Source organism: Tasmannia lanceolata, unplaced genomic scaffold (assembly GCF_043159265.1).
Source record: "Tasmannia lanceolata isolate RefF3 unplaced genomic scaffold, GAP_Taslan_0.1 ptg000012l, whole genome shotgun sequence".
Lineage (NCBI taxonomy): Eukaryota > Viridiplantae > Streptophyta > Magnoliopsida > Canellales > Winteraceae > Tasmannia > Tasmannia lanceolata.
This window is the reverse complement of record NW_027518689.1, coordinates 1,428,877-1,454,319: the sequence shown is the minus strand read 5'-3', so window position 1 is coordinate 1,454,319 and position 25,443 is coordinate 1,428,877. Positions and strand designations below refer to the sequence as shown.

Here is a 25,443-nt window from a genome sequence, read left to right as displayed (position 1 = left end):
CCAAAGAAATTTTTTCCAAGGAACTTTTCCATAAAGCTCCATTTGGATTACAAGAAAAAAGATTGTAAACTAATATGTTTATGGTTAATTTAGAGGTATATCATCGTAAATTGAAGGTCCCTTTAAATAAAACTTGCATTGGGTCCGTCGTAAATTTTTCCCTCCCAAACTTTTAAAAAAAAATAAAAAATCATGGAATCCAAACAGGGCGTAAGGGTCCGTTGTAATCTAAGTAAAAGAACATATTCCAAATATCCTAAAAGTTTATTTTACCACCTTGCCACTGAATTCGTTTTGAAATGCACCCGACTTAACGGTCAAGAGCCATAAAGATATTTGCATGAATTTATTTCCTTAATGCTTCACATAAAGCGACTCTCAAAGATATCACACTGAAAGAAGTTTGATTTGATGATCGAACCCAATGTTGTTTCTTGGACTTCAATCATGATTAGTTACATCCAAATTTATGAAGAAGCATTGAACTTATCTAGGCATCCAAATTGAGTTTTATGCCGTAAAATTAGTTGTCATTAGATCATAGGATTGGTTTTACATTTTGATTTACTGTGTACAATGGATCAATGAAAAGGAAAAACTTTACCACGCCCTCAAAAATTGTGTACTAAAGATTTATTAAAATATAAGTTAAAAAGTTAATAATTGATTTACAAAATTGTAAATAACGCATAACACTTTTAGAATTACAACCACAAATCATAAAGTAATTTGATCAGAGATTCTGATACCAGGTCTGGTTGTGGAAGTTAGTTCTAGGCCATAGTGCACCAGAATGCAGAACAGGAGAGCAGTGGCTTCTTTCTCCCTCCCTCTAGACACTGAAAGAAAAAACAGTTCCAAATCATTATTACCCCAATAATAATAATAAGGGATTTTGCTAGGGTCCATCGCAAAAGGCATTTCAAGGCTGGTCTGTCACATGTCAGACCAGCCACCTCATGAATAGAGACAAAAGCGGTTGTCGTCATTCATGAGGTGGCTGGTCTGACTTGCGACAGACCAGCTGCAAAATGCCCTTTGCGATGGATGCTAGCGATACCCTAATAATAATAATAAGGTATTAGCTAGCGTCCATCACAGAAGACATTTCGCAGATGGTCTGCTGCATCTGGCAGCAGCCATAGAGGCTCACTTTTCAGCAGATTTTGTCTTCATTCACAAGGTGGCTGCTGTCAGATGCAACAGACCATCCGCGAAATGCCTTCTGCCATGGACGCTATGTACAACATGAACCAACTGCCACGCCTACAGCATGCGTGTCTTATGAATATTGTTGGTCATCACAAGTCCAGCCTATTGCCCTTGATCCCACCCACTCTTGGGATTATTCTAGACTTCCCATTGAGCATGATGAAAAAGAAGTCATTTGAAAAGTTTTTAAGACATTGATTTTTTAACGCCTCAACTTGTGAATGAGATCTCAATTCAGAATAAGATCTGGACCCACTGGGTTGCCTTGTGATGGCCCATCAGATTAATAATCCCAATCACAAAGTACATACACCAAGTGTGGATTGGATCGTGGTTGTTTTCACAAATCAAGACAACATCAGTCGTCCTAGCCTATCTCAAATAATATTAGCAATAATAACAGTGTAATGATACAATAATTAATAATTAAAGGAAACATTACAATTATAACATTTTATATAACAACCTTAGGGGCCACCCAAGTTTTCCATTTATATATAGTATAGATTTGGAGACACATCTCACAACTTGCTAGACTCGAAACAGACTTGCATGCTTGGCAAATTGCAGTGTGTCCGAGTTCCAGAACTCCACTGGTTAGCCATAAGCAAACTGAAAGGCACAATTAAATGGGAAAGAGGACGTAAATCAAAATACTAATATTAAATATTCGATGACTCAAAGACTTGAATCACAGCATTTTGAAGTGGGTTAGTGATGACAGGATTTTGATGAGGGTTAGTGATGTAGTAGCAAAGCCAAAGGTTCTAACTTCGATTTGCGAGAGAGGGTCTCTTCCTTCCTTTCCTTCCTTTTTTTTTTTTTGGTGTTGTTTTCGTTGGATCAGATTTTGCTCTGATACCATGTTAATGTGAGAAGAGAAGAAGGAAGAAGAAGAGAGAGGGAGAAGATGGAGTTCCCTTAGAAAGCTCCCATGTAATATGATGTATATATATATGCCCAAATAGGGTTACATGTACAAACTATAATGCCCTTTAACAATACCCTGCAACAATTTTAATCTGTTTTGGGAGTGTTTAGTAGTACAGGATACTTTGCAGATTTTACTAATAAAAGACTAGAGGAGTGACTGTTAAGAGATGGGGGTAAGGACTAAGGAGTTCACAGGCAGTTGGAGGGAAGATTTTGAAGCTTGTTGTTCACGAGTAGGGGTGTAAACAGATCGAATTCGAATCGGATATGGCTATATCCAAATTCGATTACTGTATACACTGTCCGAATTTGGATTCGGATTCGAATTCGACGGATATTTAATATCAATTACCAAATTAGATTACAGCGGATATTGTTCGAATTGGGATATTATCCGTATCCGTTTATCCGGTAAATTCGAACATTTTATTGCAGCACTTTATCTTCTTCTCCTTCTTACTCCTCGAATGAATTTTTCTAACCCTAAAACCAGACCACCCAAAACACTTTTGTTTTTGTTTTTTTCTAAAAAGAAAATTCCCTTTTCTTTTAGAAACAAAAGATAGTGTGTCATTACTAAAATAAATATTAATGATATTATCAATAATAAATAAAAAGCATGTATATCTCGGATTCGGATGTCAAACGGATCGGATATACCATTTACCAGATTCGCATCCGCTAAGAGCCGGATATCTCATAAACGGATTCGGATAATATCCGCTTGAAATGGATTCTGATAATATTCGCTTTAAACGGATTCGGATGCGGACGGTTATCGAATTTTCGAATATCCATTTACACTCCTATTCACGAGAACCACTACTAGGGATTTTCATTAGTTGTGCTCGTTTCTTTTAGAATATATCAATAAGAACAACTATTTTTGCTGGTTCTCTGTTTCCGCCTTTGATTCTGATCTGGATCATCATGGCAAAAGGCAGGAACCTCACCCAGCAACAAAGGGTCCTTATGTTAGTAGAACTAGCCCGACAAGTGGCTGCCCTCAGGCAACAACTACAAGGTATGTGCAGGGAGCAACATAGTTATGGGCGTTTGCCAGGTGAAACTCGTGCAGCCCATGCCAATGATTAGACGAAAGGTGAAGTGGGCAACAATTTACCAAAAGAAAATCTGGAGTACAAATCTACAATCGACGCAATAGATGCAAGATTTGGAGGAAGAACCAATAATAAAAAAAGATTTGGAGGAAAACCCCTTTCATAACAAGAAGGAAAAACGAAACCCTAGTACTCGATTCCGGATCATGGGAACCTTGGTCCAGCAGCATGCCAGGTGTTTGAAGAAAGCATGGGAGAAGAAGTTAAGCCATATGATTACTGGAGGCAGATTCCAGATTTTTGAAAAGGAGGTCAAAATCAAAGTACTAGATTTTTACTGTAGTCTCCAACCTGAAACTTTCTTTGGTTTCTCAATCACTGTAGATGATTTCGTTCAATGGAGACATGTTAGAAGAGAAAAAATTACTTTTGTGAAGAATAAGTTAAAAGGGGATGCAGTGATTTGGTGGTAAAGGCTAGTAGAGTCACATGATCTTGTTGGTAAGCCCTGCATCCAAATTGGGAGGATATGAAAGTAAAATTGAAAGTGTGTTATCTGCCCATCAATTACAGATAGAATTTATTTGAGAGTTATCGATCTCTATGCCAGAAAGATATGTTCGTGGGGGAGTATGCTGATAAATTCTATAACTCGGCACTACTTAATGGGTTATCTGAATCAGAAGAGATACTACTTCTGTGTACTTATTAGGTCTAAAGTTACAGATCAGAGCGTAGCGTATTTAGTAGCCACGAGGACTTGAGATGTAGATAAATCGTACTAGCTCGCACTGAAGGTGGAAGAATGATGGGGACCATCCCAAGGCTGATATTCTAATTTTTCAAGTCCCTTAGTTATAGGAGGGGTACCACAAGTCACACTTCATTCAAAGTAGCCCAAGGCCGAATCCAAAGCACATGCTGAACTTAAATACCTTTGCTCGAAAATATTCGGATAAGCGACCATGTCAATGCATATGCACAGAATATAAAGCAATTGCATGAATCAGGAAAATTTATTGAAGCCAATAATGCCTAGTACGAGGGAAGGGCTGATTTGTGAAGAACGGTTAAGAGTATGAAGTGGGTGATCAAGTTATGGTGTACTTGAAAACGGAGATTTCTCGCAAGATACATCTCACAAATTGAAAGCAAAAAAGTATGGGCCTTGCACAAGACCAAATGCATATTTGTTAGAGTTACCAATAGAACTCAAATCAGTCCTATTCATACTACTCGGGGCATGATGAAGAGGGGTCTAATGGAGGGGCAGATTTGTGGGCTGATCAATTTCTTCAATGGCCAACTGAAGAAATTGAGAATATTCTTGATATTGAGACTGTTCTTAGTTCTTACACAAGATGGAATGCTAGAGAAATCTCTCATCAAATGGAAGAGCAAACTACCCACCGAAAATAACATGGATTACAAAAAATGAATTCTAGCAGATAGATCTACATATTTAGCAAGAGTACCAGGAAATCAACTCATCAGAGCCGGGTTCTTCTCAGCTGGGAAGTTGATGTAGCAGCAAATTCAAAGTTTTTCAAGAAGACTTATCAGCTAAGTCCCTTTTTTATGTTTCAGTTTTAGGAGAAGTGCAGTGCAGGCATTAATGTTTATTTTAACCTATTTTGAGATTATTTAGTTGTAAAGGGGCATTTTTTTTTGGAATGGTTGCAGTAATGGGGTACTTTAGGGATTTTATTAATAATAAAAGACTAAAGGATGGACTATTAGGGTGTGTTTGGTTGCACAACAACCAGGATGGCTTAGAGGTTTTGGTTGGCATTTGGGTGCCATGTCAGCAGAACTCCTTGTTTGGTTGCCAATATAGCATTGACATCCCAGGAGATGACTACCAGGGATGTCCCCTGGTTAATCATTGCATGTCTGCTGTTGTGTCACCCTTGTCTCCCCTCCCTATGAAATCCAAGCCAAAATCCACAAAAAAAGGTAGAATTTTGCTTGGAATTCTTAAGAATGAAGCTTTTTCTCTCTTTCTCTCTCTTCCCTCTTTCTCTCTTCTCAATTTATATTGGTAATGACACGCCATACCACTATCGACAAGGTTGACAGCGAAACACTACTTACCACTATTCTACGAGGTAAGTTCCAGCTAAATCTAATGCTTGCCTCCTCCCTGTTGACTACTTACACCACTAATCTACGTGGTAAATACCTGCAACCGATGTGTGAGGGAGTTCATTGGCAGTTAGAGAGGATTTGAAGCTTGCCGTTCGTGGACCACTGCTAGTATTTTCTTTTGTTGTGTTGTTTGTTTCTTTTAGATTGGAATATGATAAATCCACACAGGATTCCCTCCCCCCCCCCCCCCCCCCCTTGACGGCCTTTACCCCCGTAATTCCTTTACAAGTAGTTAGCCAATTTTTTTTCTCCCCATGAGTCCTTCTCCGATGCACTAGTCAAAGGCCAAGAACTACATCATAGCTCACAGTCTCACAAGGATGGTCATCCCTCCTCATGCTGCCTTTCCTGAACTCAACCTGAATATTTGTGCGTCTATTCACGTGTCTGCTAAAAAAATATGCTGGAACCCTTGAATACCTTTTCTGCTCAAAAGAGAAGTCTCAGTGGAAATGTTGACTTCAGGCTGAATGAAGAGCTTTTCCAACCGAATTTTGATCTGGGTCTCTTCCAAAACAGGCTTATTGAGGGAGTTTCTAACCAGGTCCTTTCTAAATTGACAAATTGCGAGGGACTTAATCCTGGATCCTTGAGGGATGGATGGTTTGTGATGTGGTAAGATTAGGTTTAACATGTTGAGGAAGAGAATGAGAGAAATTGTGAGTTGGGAAAATCTCCCCCTCACTTATGTATTTATATAAAGAGGAATATACAAAAGATAAATATACCCATAGGCATATTCATTCACTAACATGTTATATACAGAGATTAGAGACAATGAGCAATCTTCTTTTGGTTTAAAGGAAAAGACGAATATAGAGAGATGGTGGCAAGATGGATAAGGAGAAGAGAGAGGAGAATCGAGGGAGATTGCGGGGAAGCATATCACGAGGGCTGAAGCGGTTGTTTTTTGCTGTCCTCATATAAGGAAATGCTTCCAGCCCTCTATTCTTCACACATAATGGAAGCATCGTATCTATAGTTGTCAAACTCTTACGAGTCAACTCTCAAGTAGAGTCGAGTCACCGGGCTTTCGAGTCGAGTCGAGTAGCCTCTGTCGAAAACTCTTACGAGTCATCTGGTGACTCTTACGAGTTGCTCCGAGTCGAGTAAAAAAACTATGACTCTTACAAGTCGAATCGAGCCGTTGGGCCTGGGCTTTCTTGCTTTAATGGTTGAAAACTTGGAAGTAGGAACTGAAAACTTAATTATTTTTGTAAGTTACAAGCATGTAGTTATTTGCTAGTAAAATGGTGGGCCCCACGCCATCAAAACATGAGATGTAAAACGGCGGGCTCCAGTCAAATGCATAAGTTTGGATAGGGACGGTGGACACCACCTTGTCAATAACATTAGGGGTAAAATGGTGGGCCCCACTTTCTGCATTGGTTTGCGTAGAGACAGCAGGCCCCACCAATCCTAGGCATGGTCATTAAATATTGGACCCCGCCCCATCATAGCATGAGGTGTAAAATAATTAGTCCAAACCATTCAAAAAAAAAAGTTGGTCCTACGGTGTATGCATGGGTTAGGATAGATTTGATGGGCTCATCAGATCAAGGGTAAAATAGTGGACCCTACCCATGATATTCTTGGGTATAGAATATGGGCTCCACCCCACCCCATCAAAAGATCAAAACATGATGTAGGGGGGAATACTTTCCAGGGAAAACTTATTATGGAAAAGGTGAATGACATTTGGAAAGTTATGTGCTTAGTATATATTATGGATGGATGGATGGATATTTTTGGCTTAGTGCTTTATCTATGTGCAATTGGGTTATATTTTTTTTACATGTTTCATCTTTTGAGATATAATGATATTTTTTTCAACTACATTTCTACTCTTTTCAAAGACTCTTATGAGTCACGAGTCGAGTCCAGTCACGAGTCATAAAATTAAGAAATCGAGTCACGAGTCGAGTCACGGGTTGACAACTATGATTGTATCTCATTCAAGTCAAGCATTTCCTCCCCTACTCTTTACACACATCTACAAACCCTCCAACTCACTTTTCCCCTCTACATGATTTCTCATCAGAAACCTTTTCCCAAGTGGAAACGGAAACTTCTCTCCCTCCTCTGACCAAACCAAACCGTCTCCCCATTTGGCAATGTCGGTAATCACGGTATAACTTTCTCAGTTTCATTGTTTGCCTTGGCTTTAGTTGTGGTGTCTGCATGCTTGCGTCGTGAGGAGAACCAATAGAAATGAAATGGAACTGAAACAGATTTTGGGTTTTTGTAGGGCTTTGGCTGCCTTTGTTCTCCCCCCCCCCCCCCCCCACACCCCCACACACACACACAGAGAGAGAGAGAGAGAGAGAGAGAGAGAGAGAGAGAGACTATGAGGGGGCTATGGCTAAAAGACCATCGAAAGGGGCGGGGGAAGGGAAATTAGGGACGGATTTATCATCTTCTTTTTTTCAATGGTATTTATCATCTTCCTTTTTTTTCAATGGTATTTCTCATCTTCCTTTAACATGTTATCAATAAAATCAACTCTATTTTGCTGGTTATCTGTTCCCATCTTTGATTCCACATCAGTTAGGACTTAGGCACGCAAGTAAAGATCCAGCAACAATAGCAGAAACACCACCCTACATAAAAAAAAGCCATTCCCAGAAAAATTACGCTTGAGAGAGTGCTGCTTTTCAAATTGGTATAAAACTAGTAAGATCATATCAAATCAAAGGACTAGGTGGTTATATGATTTTTCCAACCAACTAATTAAGGTTAGCATAATTAATTAAGAAGGGTGACTGGTGACTCACTGATAGGAGGCAAACCACAGAACCATAGAAACCACAAGCAAACCACATAACCATATACACCACGCCAAATTTCAGTAATTAACAGAAGATGAAGAAAAAACAAAGAAAACAGTAAATAAAGCCTATCGCGTCAAATATACTCAAAGACACAGACTTCTGAAATGTAAAGTAATTATTTTTTTTCATTAAATGTGAAAATGATAATAACAACAAACATAATGAAAACAACAATATGACAGCAGTGATGAAATGGGTATTTCAGTTACTTGCCCTTTTGTTGATGGATTGATCATCAGGTCTTGAATGTTTTGCAGCTTTACTTGTGCAGGACACTCTTCTTCGAAAGCTTTGGTTTCTTATGAGTGTGGTTCTGGCAAGGGCAGTTCAAAGAAAAAAAGTGTAAGCAATAATACAAAATGATGATGAGTGGCTAAAGAGTGGCTTAATGAGAATGTAAAAGCCACCTTTTGTCTTTCCATGGCCTCAGCATCAGTCCTCTCCCTCCATGTGCTCTTCCGCAGCTTGATTGGTCGGTTCCCAACGTATTTACCTGAATGATTGCATGTGAAATTCCATGACATTGACATGGGTTACATATATAATGCATAGTGTGTGCGCGCGTGTGTCTATTATTATTTTTTTATTATTGAATTTTTGTATGTGTGTGTGTATTATTGTATACGCATATACAGTGTTTCTATATGAGAAGGAAGAATACGGACCATTCATTTCTTTCAAAGCTGCTGCGAGGTCTGAAGGATTGGCAAAACTAACAAATCCATAACCCCTGGTTTTGCCAGTCCTCTTATCTCTAACAACCTGGGAACGGGAATAAAGGATTGCACAGACAGAATTAAGCTTATACTTAAAACACATTAAAAAGCAACCCTTAAATGTTTCCATAAAAGCCAATAAAAGAAATGTTGACAAAATAATTGTGCATTGGTAATAAACAAACACAGCCAGTCCTCACATTTCTAACCACCTGGGCATGGCAGTAACGACTGCACAGACAGAAGTTTGCTTATTCTCAGAACAAATTAAATAGATGTCATTATCTATGTCCATAAAGGCTAAAAAGGAATAAATGTTGACAAAAGCACTGCATATTGGTGAAGGAAAATTCACAGTTCTCTTACACAATTTTTATGTATCTTTTCAAGCAACATAATAACCTCCTTTCATAAAAACAAAAGACGGAGAACAAATGTATACAATACCAAAAGGCCAAACAAAGGAATAAAGTAACATTGTGAGGCATCAACTGGCCAGAATATTCATTTCAAGTGCCAGGTCATCTATGTATCAAAGCCTCATAAACATTCCATTCTTTTTTACAATTGTTGTGTTTTGAAGCTTGTCAAGGACAAAAAACATTACCATGTTGGTCCTTTCTCTTGGGTGCTGCATTAAATATTTTTTTCACAATGTTTCAGCGTATATCTTTTAACTAGCACTTCTATGAACTACTACTACTACTACTACTACTACTACGACTACTACTCCTACTGCTACTACTACTTATATTAAAAACAATATTAGTCAAGTAAAAAAAGGGGGTGAATATATCATTTCTTTAATGGTGTTCGTGGCATGATTGACGATGGGAGTATGGAGAACATCATTTCCATGGTGTTAGTTAGCAAAACTCAGATGAAGAGCTATCTGCACATCTACATGGTTATCAAACGTACACAAGAGAATACAAATTCTTGATCCCTTGTTCAGTTTTCAAAGTGATCATTTTAAGGAAAGGGTTTCAGTGTGACATTTTCATAATGAACATGGTCCAGATTCTATTGGATAGACAGTCTCTTTGAAAACAGTGTGATATACTCCAAAAAGAACAAATGCACTTTTCAATAGGAAGGCAGGGAATTCTTCTTGAAGCCGATGAGGCTTCAAGATAAACCAAGGTTGTAGAGAAGAAATGATTGCATCAATTCTCCCCAACTTGGACTATCAAAAGTCAAAAAGGAGACAAACGAAAGTGGAATACCATCAAATTTGAATGTCTGGATGAAATATGAAGGAGGAATTGGTGAGAGTGATGGAGGGGATAATTTTAAATGGACTCGCCGGTAGGGGCACTGGTTTTGCTCATCCTGCAGTTACGATAATTTTAAATGGAGAAGTAAATGCCGATGGTGCCACGGGAAGAAAAGAGGTAAGGAAGCGGGGAAGAAAGAAGAAAGAAACAGAGTCAAAGTGAAATTGTTGTGGCGATCGAGGGACTGGTACTGCTCCTCCTGCAATTACTTACGCAATTTATACTCGATTCTTTTTCTTACAATTAGAAATCGAAAGGAATCTATGATTCATAGAAGAATCATTAGAACTCAGAAAGAAAGATTGGATCATATTGTATGAGTTTTGTATCAACCAAAATCCTGGGCTACCTCAACAATTGAAGGCTTGGGAAATCTTTTTGGACCGGTCCTGGAGGTTAAAATGGAAGGTTATCATAATCATTGTATGAGTTTTGTATCAACCAAAATCCTCGCACCTAGATGGAGGCTGTGTTATCCTTTCGTCAATTTATGGATTTCCGGTCACTGTTATACAGTGGGTATCCTGATTCAGGAGTGAAAGGGGCCTCACTCTGCAGGTGATCCTTGGGATTCATGTGCATTGCAATCTGTCCAAGGACCCCTCCTTCCTTTGGCTAAGCCTCTGAATCTTGGGCTGGAAATCCCGGCCAGCCCGATGGCGGAGAATCGCCTGGAACCCACCCTGACAATTCAGAACAGAAAAACCTTTGATCTGCTGGTGCGGGATCCACTGTTTTCAAATTTCAAACCATCAAGAGTATGGGCGGGAAAAGTACAAGGTGCTCCTTCCAAATTTTGGCCTACTTTCCCTTCTTCTTCTGACCAATTGAGACTATCAAGGAAGAACTTTAGATTTCCAAGATGTATTTTTGGCCTTCCATGGTATCGAGATATGACACCTAAGGCCTGTACTGTATCTGGGTGAGCAACTGGGATCTCCTCTAACTTCTTTTTGGTCGAGCTAGATGGCATGGGTTTTGGGTTTTCTGCAGAAGAGAGGAGAAAAATATCTGTCAGATGGGGATTTTACTACTAACTCTATACTTTGAAAGGCGAAACAGTTTTTGTGGTGGGATGTCCTGAATGATTACTCTGATTGTTTAAAAGTTTATGGTATTTTGGAAAAGTCATGATGGTAGAAAGACTTTCCCTTGAGAAGGGCGGTAGCTCATTTATGGCGCCTCGGGGCATGAAAGGAAGGGCTGTATTGTATGTCAGTATTCTCGCTACGGAACTGTACTTGATACTTACGTGAACCTAGTAAGCTTTGTCTTACTACCCCTGGCATTCGAAAAGGCAGATCTTTTGGTCAGGAAGTTTTTGTCGCCATAAATGGGAGGCGAAGCAAACCCTTTGCATTCGAAAGATATCCGAACTGACAACAATCCGGTTGAAGAGGTCCCCTACCCACAGTTCGCTTCAGATTTTTTTTTCTGAAGATATGGAATTGGAATTAGACATTGGGATTTTATTGGTGGAATTGAACGAGTATGCGTGATAGTTTTTGTGCCAGAGTTAGTTTGGATGTTCTTTTTAAAAGGGTTTCAATAGACGGTTTCTTGGTTGCTAGAAATTTGTTTCTGACTGGATGGAGATTCTGTAAAGATGGCAAGGAAGTGTAAATGAGTCTTTTTGGGTAATAGTTTGTAGGGATAGGACTTCTTGGGGATTCTTAGTTTTGGTTTCTTTGGTAAAAAAGTGAATGTTGGGAAGACCTGGATGGTGGTTGAACACTGTATAGACACCCGGATGCTGTTTTGTTTATCTCTTTTGGTCTGGTGCCGGCATGTCGGTCAAGTCCACCTTAATATTTTGTAATGCAGGATGGGACTACTGGTCCCAATTGCTATCTTAATATTAATGAAATATGTCAATTTTTTTTTTCAGAAAAAAGTGGAATACCAAGAGAGAGAGTTGGGAGAAAGTCGACATTCTTCAACAAGGGAGAATTGATGCTCGAAGAAAAGGAGGAGAAAAAACAAAGAAAAGAGATAGATGGTGGATTTCCAACTAAAGAGATAGACTGTGGATTTCCAATTAAATCAAATAAATTAACTTGAGTGGGCCAATCTATGCCCAAATCGCCTGAAATGGTAGCTCTAGCTCACGAACCGCCCCCATATATATATATATATATATATATATATATATATATATATATATATATATATATAGAGAGAGAGAGAGAGAGAGAGAGAGAGGAAAATGATTGTGCGCTAGAGGGCCAAACACATGGGTCCCACATTTTTTGTGGTGATCCAAACCATTCATTTGCAAGGCCCTTACATAGATAGGGTGCGTACAAAAAATCAGCTCTATAGGTTCATCCTAACCCATCCAAAAGTGGAGGGCAAAATGGGCAGATTTGTGGACAAACAGTATCTGTCCATTTTGCCCTCCACTTTTGGATGGGTTAGGATGATCATATGGAGCTGATTTTTTGTACACACCCTATCTATGTAAGGGCCTTTCAAATGAATGCTTTGGATCATCCTAACAATGTGGGCCCACATGAGTCTTGTGCCCTCGAGCGCACAATCATTTTCCTCATATAATATATATATATATATATATATATATATATATATATATATATATATATGAGAAAACGGTTCCTACACATATGTGTAGAGAGTTCTCTACACACTAGCTTAAAATACAGTGGGGGCCCACATTGTTTGGGTGATCCAAGCCATCCATTTTAAAGGCCCTCACATAGATAGAGTGTCTACAAAAAATCAGATCCATAGGATCATCCCAACCCTACGATTTGTGGAGGTAAAATGGTTGTCTTTAAACCTTCACAAATTAGTCCATTTTTTGCCTCCACAGTTCGAATGGTTAGGATGATCCTATGGATCTGATTTTTTGTGGACACCCTATGTATGTGAGCGCCTTAAAAATGAATGGTTTGGATCACCCAAATAATGTGGCCCCCACTGTATTTTAAGCTAGTGTGTAGATAACTTATCTACACATGTGTGTAGGAACCGTTTTCTCTCTCTCTCTCTCTCTCTCTCTCTCTCTCTCTCTCTCTCTCTCTATATATATATATATATATATATATATATATATATATATATATATATATATATATGAGGAAAGTTTTTCTAGTCGGCTGACTAGAGAAGCTTCTCTAGTCCGCCGACCAAAAAACACAGTGTGCCCACATTATTTGGATAATCCAAAACATTCATTTGATAGGCCTTGGCATAGATCGGGTGTGCCCAAAAAATCAGCTACATAGGATCAACTTAAACCTTTGATTTGTGGAGGTTAAAAATGGACAGATTTGTGGAGTTTATACGCGTCCATTTTAACCTCCATAAATCGAAGGGTTAGGATGATCCTATGGAGAATTTTTAGGCACATCCTATCTATGTCAGGGCCCATCAAATGAATGCTTTGAATCATCAAAATGTGGGGTCACTGTGTTTTTAACCTCCACAAATTGAAGGGCTAGGATGATCCTATGGAGCTGATTTTTTGGGCACACCGTACCTATGATAGGGCCCATCAAATGAATGCTTTGGATCATCCAAACAACATGGGCCCATTGTGTTTTTGGTCGGCGGACTAGAGAAGCTTCTCTAGTCGACCGACTAGAAAAACTTTCCTCATATATATGAGAAAAGAGAAGGTACTCCCTGGAGTAGATAACTTATCTACTCCCTACCTTAAAATAGCAGTTGGGGCCACATTGTTTGGGTGATCCAAAGCATTCATTTGATGGGCCCTCACATAAATATGGGTGTGCCCAAAAAATTAGCTCGATAGGATCATCCTAACCCTATGAACTGTGGAGGCAAAAAATGGACGTGTATAAACCTGCACAAATCTGTCCATTTTTTGCCCCCACAGTTCATAGGGTTAGGATGATCCTATTGAGCTGATTTTTTGGGAACACCCTATCTATGTGAGGGCGCATCAAATGAATGCTTTGGATCACCCAAAAAATGTGGCCCCAACTGTTATTTTAAGGTAAGGAGGAGATAAGTTATCTACTCCAGGGAGTACCTTCTCTTCTCTCTCTCTCTCTCTCTCTCTCTCTCTCTCTCTCTCTCTCTATATATATATATATATATATATATATATATATATATATATATATATAAGGAAATGGTTTGTGTGCAGCTGCACAGATAAGCTATCTGTGCATGGCTGCACAAACCATGGGGGGGGGGCACATTTTTGGGGGGATCCAAAGCATTCATTTGGAAGGCCCTTCCATGGATAGGGTGTGTACCAAAAATCAACCTTTTAGGATCATCTTAACCCTGCCATTTGTGGAGGGAAAAAATGGGCAGAAACAGTGTCTGTCCATTTTCCCCTCCAACTTTGATTAGGTTAGGATGATCCTATAGGGCTGATTTTTGGTACACACCCTATTCATGGAAGGGCTTTCTAAATGAATGCTTTGGATCCTCCCAAAAATGTAGCCCCCACTATGGTTTGTGCAGCCATGCACAGAGAAGCTATCTGTGCAGCTGCACACAAACCATTTCCTCTCTCTCTCTCTCTCTCTCTCTCTCTCTCTCTCTATATATATATATATATATATATATATATATATATATATATATATATATATATATATATATATATATATATATATATATATATATATATATATATATATATATATATATAGTCTAGGGTACTTTTCTACTAGCCATTATGAATGATGATTAAAGAAAGATTTTGAAAGCTTCTTTCTCGTGGGTGGATGTGATGTCTACTCTGTGCCAAGGTGTGATGCCTTAATCTTCCCTATGATGTGATGCCTAGGAACCCCTTATTGCAATGTCTAGGTTTTGGTTGGTAAGCTTCCGACCTTACTATCCATTCTTTCATGTTTCTTTTTTTTCCCAATGGGAATGTTTTTAGTGCTCGAGCGCAGGTAAGCTATCTGAGCTGGAACCGTTTTCATATATATATTTTAGTGCTCGAGCACAGGTAGGTTATCTGCGGTGGAACTGTTTTCATATATATATATATATATATATATATATAGAGAGAGAGAGAGAGAGAGAGAGAGAATAAGGTTTATGCGCTCGACCGCAGGTAACCTATCTGCGCTCGACTTGATAAGGCGCTTGCTACTGGACGCTTCATGTGGGACCCAACTTTAAGTCAAAAATAATGAAGACACCCTTCGATAACTGGAAGGGAGTGCGGGTATATTTTGACGACATCAAAGCCTCAAATTTCGACGAGTTACTCTCATTCTCTCTCTGCAATCTGTATACCCAAAAAACCCTAGCTGCTCCTTCCTCACGGGAAGCTCGATTTCGTCTATCCATACTGTTCATTCAAAGCCCCTTTACAAAGGGGGGGAAATCTAGGGTTTCAACTTTCTTCTCGCCACGAATTGTAGCTATGGGTTTTGTATTCATGTTTTTTATGTATCTATCAAGCCCTAAATGATATTAGAATGTTAACTCAGTGATACACCCTCCTATGAATGTCCTGAAATCCTTGCTTACTTATTTGTGAGAACTCAAAGTATGACATGTGATTGGAGATTTAATTTCACATCCTCTGTCAAAGGAAAAAGAAGAGGGCTTTCAAATGGGACTGTCATGAGATAATTCAATACCATGATAAGTTCCACTTCAAATTGTAGATACTGGATTCTCAGTTTGTAAATTGACTTGTTGTAACAAAGGGGTTGAAGGGGACCTAATTCTTAGACTCGGTTCCTGGAAGACTGATTCGTGCCTTAGTTAGGGGAGGTTGGAGAAAGAAGCGAGGGTTTTCTAAAGACGGTTTATTTTAGAAAGTTCCTGGAAGACTGATTCATTTAGACCGTGGGACTTGATTGTCCTTTTTCTTTTCTTTCAAAACGAGTGGTGTCATTTTTGAAATATGATTTCTCGCTTTTCATTTATACGGGACCCACTCAAACGGCGAATGGAAAACATCTTATAAGGTCGAGCACAGATATCCCATTTGCGCTCGAGCGCAGAAACCTTATTCTCATATATATATATATATATATATATATATGTTTGTGTTTGTGTTTGTGTTTTGTGTGTGTGTGTGGGGGGGGGGGGGGGGGGGCAGTAATGTTCCTGCTCGGTCGAGCAGATAACGTTATCTTCTCGGTCGGCCAAAAACAAAGTGGTCCCACATTGTTTGGGTGATCCCAAGCATTCATTTGATGGGCCCTCACATAGATAAGGTGCACCCCAAAAATCAGCTCCATAGGATCATCCTAACCCTTCGAACTGTGGAGGTAAAAAATGGACAGATTTGCAGAGGTTTATACCCATCCATTTTTTTTCTAACGAGGATAGTTCATTAAAAAACAGAGAACCGAGAGGGTCCCCGAAGATTACAAGAGAGGAAGAAAGCCAATCAACCCAAAAAATATAGAAAAATAAAAATAACTAAGGGGCTAGAAAGTCGAAGAGCTCAACTCTCTCCCTAGCGACTCCTTCTCTAGCCAATTTGTCAGCCTCTCCATTCGTTGACCGCCTTATATGATTGAAGGAAATTGAAGTGGGACCAATTCTATCCTGGATCTCATCAAAGAGAACAGCAAACCTCCAAGGGACGTCCTCTTAGCCATCTGATAACATTGAGAGAATCCCCTTCTACCACCACCCTATTTAGATCTTCATTTTGAAGCAACTTAATACCATGGTGGATGGCTCGAACCTCCACCTCATTGAAGCAACTTTATACCCATCCATTTTAACCTCCACAAATGGAAGGGTTGGGATGATCCTATGGAGCTGATTTTTTAGGCACGCCCTATCTATGTGAGGGCCCATCAAATGAATGGCTTGCATCACTCAAACAATGTGGGCCCCCTGCTTTTTTTTGGCCGACTTATCAGATAAGTTATCTGCTCAACCGAGCAAAATCACTTTTTTGTATATATAGCCTCAAGGCACTTTTCTATTAGTCATGATGAATGATGATGAATGATGATTAAACAAAGATTTTGAAAGCTTCTTCTCTTGTGTGGATGTGATGTAAATTTCGTGCCAAGGTGTGATATCTCGATCTTCCCTATGGTGTGATGCCTTGGTTTTGGTTGGCGAGATTCCAACCTTGCTATCTATCTCTTTCATGCTTCTTCTTTTCTTGGTTTCTTGCACAAAAGCAATTAGCCCGGAAACAGAAAATATTCCTTTTCACCAGTAACTTCCCTTCTATAGATCCATCTTCAATCAAATTTGGTATCATAGCGAAGTATCAGTCCTTCATCGACCCCGCACCATATATATAGTTCTGATGAAACTTCCAGAGTTAATAAGGATTTTGAATTTTCTATTCACTTTGGATTCATTATATCAAAATTCAATCAAGAAGACCGATAATTCCAGCATAAACCTGAAAATTACGAACAATAATTCCTAAAATAAAGCATATTTTTGGCTTCTCGTTTGATGTCATTCAACAAATGAATCATATAATTGGAAATCCCAATCACATCAATGATAAGATGATTAAGGAATGAAAAGAATGCAATAAGTTACGATGTTGATCCTAATTCCTAAGTTATTATTTTACCATTAAAAAAAAATCCCAAGTTACTATACTTTTTCCATTAACTTCAAGTAGCTTTCTAGTGGCAAGGTTTTTTTGTTCCCGCAGGGGGGGGGTTGAGAGAGAGGGTGTTGTCTTCATTCATTTGGACTATCTCACCTTGTATAGCAAACCAATTGCTATTTATATATACAAAACAATATAACCAATGGGTAGACATACCTTTCTTATATGTACAAAACAATATTGGATCTTAGTAAGATTCAAACATGACAACCAAGCAACAAAGAGTTGAAATGAAACTCACTCTTCCCATGTTGAAGGAAGGAAATCTTGTAAATGCTTTTGAAAGAACCTCATCATTCACTTCGTTTCCGAGATCCCCACAAAATAAGCGATAATCATCTGCAAAAAAGGTGCACCCAAAAAAGAGAAAAACGATGTAAGAGCTTAGAAGTAGAAAGACAGTTTGTTTCAATACTTCTGAAATGAAAGTTTATTGAGTTATGAATACAGGAAAGCTTTTTTTAAGTAACAGCTTTCCTCAATAAAAGGAAATCCCTGATACAAAAGTGGAAAAAGGTGTCCCAAACTCCCAAACATGAAATACAGACTGAAACTACCAAAACCAAGTTTATGGCTAATGGATCACATCAATTTCCTTCCTCGCAAATATGCCAAACAATTGCATATGGAGTCATTTTCCAAAGGAGATAACCAATGTTACCGGGACCTTTTATGTTTCCAACTTCCTCAAAACTCTAGCAAAGATAGTTGGAATACCCAGGAGACTTCAAAGCAAGATAAATTCCACTAAAACTCTTAAATGGGATCAAACAACATATAAATAGATGTGAAAGTGATTTCTCCTAGTAGCAAAGAGAACACCCACTGGCAAAGGTTTTATGTTTCCAACTTCCTCAAAACTCTAGCAAAGATAGTTGGAATGCCCAGGAGACTTTCAAAGCAAGATAAATTCCACTAAAACTCTAAATGGGATCAAACAACAAATAAATAGATGTGAAAGTGATTTCCCCTAGTAGCAAAGAGAGCACCTACAGACAAAGGAAAATTGTTTCTTTTGAGCATGCTGAAATAGACATCTTGTCAAGGATTCTAAGTTGGTCTGCTTACTCCTCTTTGAGGTTACACGTAAAAACAAGGGACCACACAACTCTACCCTCTTGCGACTCATGGCATTCCTTAATAATAGACTCTATGGGTCATCAGACGGTATGGACTTTCAAAAAAGTAGCCATTTCAAAAAAGTATGGCCAAGACTTGACCCACATACTGATTCCCAACGACCCCGCCACACCCCAAAACCACCAATGCACCCACACACCCACAAAAAAAAAACCTCTCTTACCCTAAACCTAGTTAAAGGATAAAAAGATTGGAAAGATGTACAAACTGACCGCGCGCCATACTCTCGAACATTCTATTATAGGTGATTTCCTACGGTCTCACCCACACCGCTCCCTTCCCCATGTTTCACGGCAATGATTTTGCTCCATAAGGCTTCTTACTCCACACCAAATCTCCAAAGTAACGTTTTTTTTTTTTTTTTTTAAATCTTGATGTTCCCCATCCCAATGCTTCCTTTGGATTTTGGTTTGCATTTCTTCATTCCAAATGATCAAATGTTTCAATCTTTTTACCTTCCTCATTCCCTTCCCATAAGAAATATCTTTGAAACTTCTCAATTCTCAGTTTCTCACTACTACTTTGTGAGGGATTTTGAATAGTGGCATAAAGTACAGTGGAAGGTTGTAAAGTGAAGCCTTAATTAAAGTTGTTCTCCCAATAGATAGGTCTGCTTCCAAGATGACAACTTCTGTTCCACTTCAATAAACGGGGCCCAAAGTGAAATACTAATGTGAAGGCTTAGGACTTCCACCACCATTAGGAATAAGAAAGGAGATAGAGGATCACAAGAAAGGAGATAGAGGATCCCCTTGTCTAATGCCTCTTTTTCCTTTAAAAAAACCCACAAGTGAGCTATGTGTTAAGATAGAGAAGGATGCTGGCAAGATACAAGAGCTAATGCATTGTTTTCACTTGTTAGCGAAACCCATTCTCTATTTTGCACATAATCCACAAAGGATCAATCAATATTATCATATGCTTTTGTCATTTCAATTTTGCATAGAAGGTTGGGGGTTCTTTCTCTATGTCTCGAGTCAATGCACTAATTTTTAATACTCCATCTAGAGTTTGGCCTTAAAAATGGCACCTAAGCAATAATTTTATAGAGGCTATGCACCAAACAAACTAGTGAGTCTAAAATCTCTAAAGAGCCTTTTTTGGAATGGTATTGACCTCTAAAGAGTCTTTAACCCCCTCTGTTTTTGGAAATAGTTATAAAAGTTGTGTTCATCTCCTAACTTATTTTCCCCCTTCGATAAAACTTCTTGAACACTTCCCTTAAATCTTCCTTTAGAAGCACCCAAAAGTCTTGACACGAGACAATGGGAAACCATCTGTGCCCGGACCTTTCTCCTTGTCCATATTAAGTATAATTTAATGCATCTCTTCCTTCTCGAACTCTCTTTCTCTATCAACGATCTTCTTCCTCTAATATTTTGAATGTAAGACCTTCAAGGTGTGGTTTCTATAGGTGGCTTGAGGAATAGATTCTTGAAAAAAACAATCAAGAATAATGTTTTCTATTCTTTGTTGGGGTTTCCCATTCTTCTCCTTTAATAAAACTCCCACCATTTCTCCAAAAAAAAAATCAATTCTTTCTTTATATTCTCTCCTTTAATCCAAAGAGCTCTAGACTTTAGTCTTAAACCAACATCGTCCCTTTTTAAAAGACCCTCAAACTGATTTTTAGCAGGTTCTCTTTCCACTCTACTCACCTCTGTTACAACTCAACTGTTATTTAAGGTCAGTCTTCTCTATCGTTGCAAGAAATACCTATTGGGGTGATTTGAAGTGACCACATACTCCTTCACCCATTCTTTGATCTTTTTCATTAGTTCCTTCAACTTTTTTGAGAATTAGAAGCGTTTTTCCCTCCAAAAATGAATTTATGACCACCATACTACTATTGTCGGTGCATATGGAGGAAATCCATTGAGTTCAATCCATGACAAAATTGTGGAATAGTCATCCCCTCCAACACGTATCGCCAAAAAAATCCTTTCAGATTAAACTCATTCTACATCATGATGATTCTATCCCATCCAGATAAAACTACCACACCCAATCCTACTTGTATCCACTTCTCATTAATAAGCCACTTGAATCCACTTCTCATTAATAGACCAAGTAGCTGAAGAATAAAATGAAGGTCTCACAATTTATTATACATTTTACTATCTTAACTTTATTCAATTTCCTAATTGCAACCCTGAAGTGTTTTCAAATTTAACGAATATTTATGTTACCATCAATATCTAACAACACACATACAGTTTTTTACCAAGCTCATTCCTCACACACCATTATCCCTATCCACAGAACGTCAACAGACCTTGGTTGAAACTATACATTATGATGAAAACGATCATCCCATAAATTAAATTACTTTCATAAGCATGGAGAAAACAGTGAGAATCAATGTTTTTATTGTTAAAACTCAGTTCAGATTGTGTTATCTACACAGAACCTTTCAACGCAGCAAGATAGTAGCAGCAAACTGATGATGGTGATACCAAAAAATTCACAACCAGTGTCTCAAGTCGTACTTGACCAAGAATCTGCCCAAGATAAAACCAAGTCAACTTCGGTGAGTCAACAATTGATGTGAAGAGCTATGAAATTTGGATTAAATCGGCGAGTCAAAAGAGTTTTTGATTGACTCGGTGATCGAAACCAAGCTGATTCCGGTAATCCAATTATGAAGTCAGAATTTTTTTAACAGTGTTCACAACTACAGATCATGCCCATTCATGCTATAGTTTTGCACTCATCCCCACAAACTTCAAAATGGGACAAGACACGCGCAAATTGATACAGAAATAAATTTAATCTTATGTGAGTCTCCATCAATTGTAGAAAGTTGTAGAAAGAAAAACAAACAGTTATCTGTTGAAAATATTTCATTTGAGAAAGAATTATAGCTCATTAAATCAATAGTAACACTAGATTCAGAAGCCATAGCCATCATAACAATTTCAAGTAACAAACCATACTTTCTGGCCATTCAGCAAGTGTTGGATCCTCCCAAGTTTGCCCAGCAGCTTTACGAGGTATTGCTTTCTTTTTTGTTTCTGCCTTGTGCTCAATTTCACTGCTTGCAAGAGCAGCTTTTACGCTTTCCAGAGCTTCTGGTGTAATTGTCTGTGCATCCCTTTGGAATAATTGTTGGGCCTGTTTAAATAAAAAAAAGGCATAGAATTGGGTAAGTTATTATTATTTTTCTTTTTCTTTTTTTGAATGGCAAGGAATTTTCATTAAAAGTCCAAAGGAAGACCGAGGTGGTCGACCTTAGAATTAGAAAAGAAGAAACAAAAGAAAAACAACCATCGAAACACAAACAACAGGAACAAAAGAGAAAAAAACAACTATTAAAACTATTAAAACAACTATAATAACAACTATTAAGTTGTTATGAAGATAAAAAATAACTATTAAAACTATGCACCATGCAGTGTACTAATGGCACTTATAGTGAACACAAAAACTTGGAAGAGCCTGCATCTCATTGATAATTCTCAAAATATATAAAAATAACAAATGAATGAATCCTCTTATTTCCAAACAAATGGTATAAATCGCGTTGAGTTTTTGGACTTACAAAACCCCCCGCAAATGACATAATGCCCCAAATAATGTGGATTCAGTGCATGTTTCAAAAAGTAAGTTAGGAAGACTATAGTTTTCTATATAAGTCTCCTAATCAGTGTCCAAGGTCATATCCAACTCTCTCTGATATTGAAGACAAAGAACCACCCACACTCCCAGTTAAAAGTACGAAATGAAAGAAAACCTCTTTTCCCCAAAAAAAAAAAAAAAAAAAAGGAGGAAGTGGTGAGTTTCATTTCTCTAAAGGAGTGTTCTAATCAATGTCCAAAGTCATGGCAACTCTCATTGAGTGTCCCTCTCATTGAGTGTGGAGCATCCCTACACAACAAGTTACTCTTTGGATTAGAGTTATAAAGTAACTTATCATAGACAACAGCCAATTCCTGCTGAAGTCTACAATATGTGTTATTACATATCAGGATTATTGTAAGAACTACGTGTCTGAGCTGTGAACCATTAGTGAGATCTGCCCAAAAAAATAATTTGCAAGATCATCTATGTACTGTTGGAGCTATTATTCTAAGCCACAAGCATTCGAAACAAAATGTCCCTGATCCACTTGTAATACGCAAAGATGCAAGGCTAGATTAGGTACATAACATTACACAATAGCTATGATTTGGCCGACACTTCAAATTTATTGCCGACACACGTGTCGTGTCCGAGACAACACCCGTGTCGACACTCCTTTAGACACTTTTAGATGTATTGTTAGAAGTGTTAGCAACTTTATATGTATGTATGTGTATGAGTGTGACACTTTCTAGTTTTTAGAGGTTTCCATGTCAGACACCTCGCATCCGTGTCGAAACTTGGTCGAAACTCAGCACACGAATCCGTGTCCACAAATCATGTATATGTACTTTCTATTTTAGCCGTCCCCATTTCTAAATTTTGGGAGTTTGCCGTGTCTGACACCCCGTGTCCATGTCGAGACGTGACACTCGTGTCCGTGTCCACAAATCATAGCACAATAGGATATAATCGCATTCACGGACTTAGCAAATGCAACTCTGAATTTTGCATTTCTCCTAACTAATCTTCCAATGAAATTGAATCCCAATGAATATGTGAAATTCAATCAATTGAGAAATTAGAGAGTAAAAAACTAAAGTATATACAGCTATATATAAATGAAAGGGAATATCTACAAATGTAACATGTAAAATATGACAAAGGTTCTTCTTGCAAGTTGGGCACTCAGAATTCTTGTCCAGCATAGATTCAACTCAACTCAACTCAACTAAGCCTTTGTCCCAAACTAGTTGGGGTCGGCTAATGAATCCTTTAGAAAAATTTCAAGAAGAAGATGAAAGAATCTACCCGGCTCAAATTAACTAAGTCCAGCATAGATTCAATATGGAAAAATGTTCCACTCATGATGTAGGTTGCATTAATAAAAGAGCAAGAGAGGAGGGGGCGTTGAGGCAATAAAACCTCAGGGATATTTAGCGAACAAAACTTCTAAAATCATCGTTATTGGGAATCCACATTAAAAATTCCTGAAATACACTGTTAATTATTCAGAAAACTTAAGGGCAGCTCTATCAATCCGTTTATATAATAAAACTCAAAATTTCGGCTATATCACTTTATAAATATATGTTTACTTGTGTAACTAGCTTACATACTTGACCATCCTTAAGTTATTCAAAAATGTATAAAATCAAACAAAAGGCTGTATCACTTCATAAATATATGTTTACTTGTATAGCTACCTTACATACTTGACCATCCTTGCGTTATTCAAGAACAAGGTTTTAAATTTCGGTTTTGGTGTTGATTCCGGCCACCACCGAAACCGAAATATTTCAGTTTCGGTCGAAATTTCAGCCGAAATCATGTAAAAAATATGATAATGATTCCATTTTTTTATTATTGTTATTTCAACCGAAATGTCTAAAATTTCAGTATGAATTTCGGTGATTTCAGCATAAATTTTGTAAAAATGGCTAAAAACGAAATTTCGCCGACAACTTGTAAAGAAACGATTTCATGTAAATTTCGCATTTCGTTTCATTTCGGCCGAAATTTAAAACCATGTTTAAGAATGCATAGAATAAAACCAAAAGAAAAAAGGATTGAATCAAGGAAATAAAAGTTACATGGACTTAATAAATTTCATGGGATACTTAACATAAGAATTTCTATAATTAATTTATACAGAACTACAGATATAAATTGGAGTACTCAAGAATCCAAGAATCAAAAACTCACCTGCTGATACTGTGGCAAAGAATACACACCAGGGACAGGCGCGGTATTGGGATAAACTGATGGGAAAACTTGTGGTGTTGAGAATTTAGGAGGTGGAGGGAGATAGGGTTTGGGATATTGCTGGATAAGGTATTGAGGATCTGATGAATTTTGGACCGTTGGATCAGATTTTTGAAGATGGAAAGGGAGAGGGAAATAAGAAGGGTTGGAATATGTGAATTGAGAAGAAGATGAAGAAAAGGAATTTGAATTGGATGCAGAATCAGACGACATGGTTTGGGGAAAGGAAAAATTGAGAAGGAGGAGAAAAAACAGAGATGGAATTTTCAGAGATTGTGAATCCTGGTCTTGAAATTAGAAAGATGGAGGTAGGGTTGAATTAGAGAAAATGAAGAGGAAGGACTAGGGTTTTGGTGGGGTGTGAAGAAAAATTATCTAGGGATTATGCAGGAGGGAGAAGAGACAAACCCTTTTTCTCTAGGGCATCTGGCTTCGGGTAGAGAGAGAGAGAGAGAGAGAGAGAGAGAGAGATTATATTACTTCAACTCGGGTCGGGCGGGTCGGGTTTGGGAGAACCCAACCCACCCGAGAAATATCTCGTGTTAGGTCGGGTCGGGTTTTTTTTCCGGAAAACCCACGATTCCCAAACCCGGCCCTACCCATGATAAATCTCGGGTCGGGTCGGGTTTTTTTAACTTTGATGCAATTTTTTAAGGAAAATTCTTGTTTGGCAAGGCAACTCAACTCATAGAAGCAGAAATTACACTCACATTACACTTAAATCAAACAATG

At 38.2% G+C, this 25,443-nt stretch overlaps 1 protein-coding gene across 1 annotated transcript; it reads right to left on the bottom strand.

The window, feature by feature from the left end:
* Positions 1–618: 618 nt before the first annotated feature.
* On the bottom strand, positions 619–25,152 carry LOC143887525 (uncharacterized). The gene is made up of 7 exons (XM_077391607.1): positions 24,652–25,152; positions 21,822–21,999; positions 17,987–18,084; positions 8,851–8,947; positions 8,593–8,678; positions 8,399–8,498; positions 619–839 (listed from the first exon to the last, which is right to left on the bottom strand). Exons 1-6 carry the CDS (start codon positions 24,922–24,924, stop codon positions 8,445–8,447), a joined length of 786 nt encoding a protein of 261 aa, XP_077247722.1. The 5' UTR covers positions 24,925–25,152; the 3' UTR covers positions 619–839; positions 8,399–8,444.
* Between the last annotated feature and the right edge of the window lie 291 nt (positions 25,153–25,443).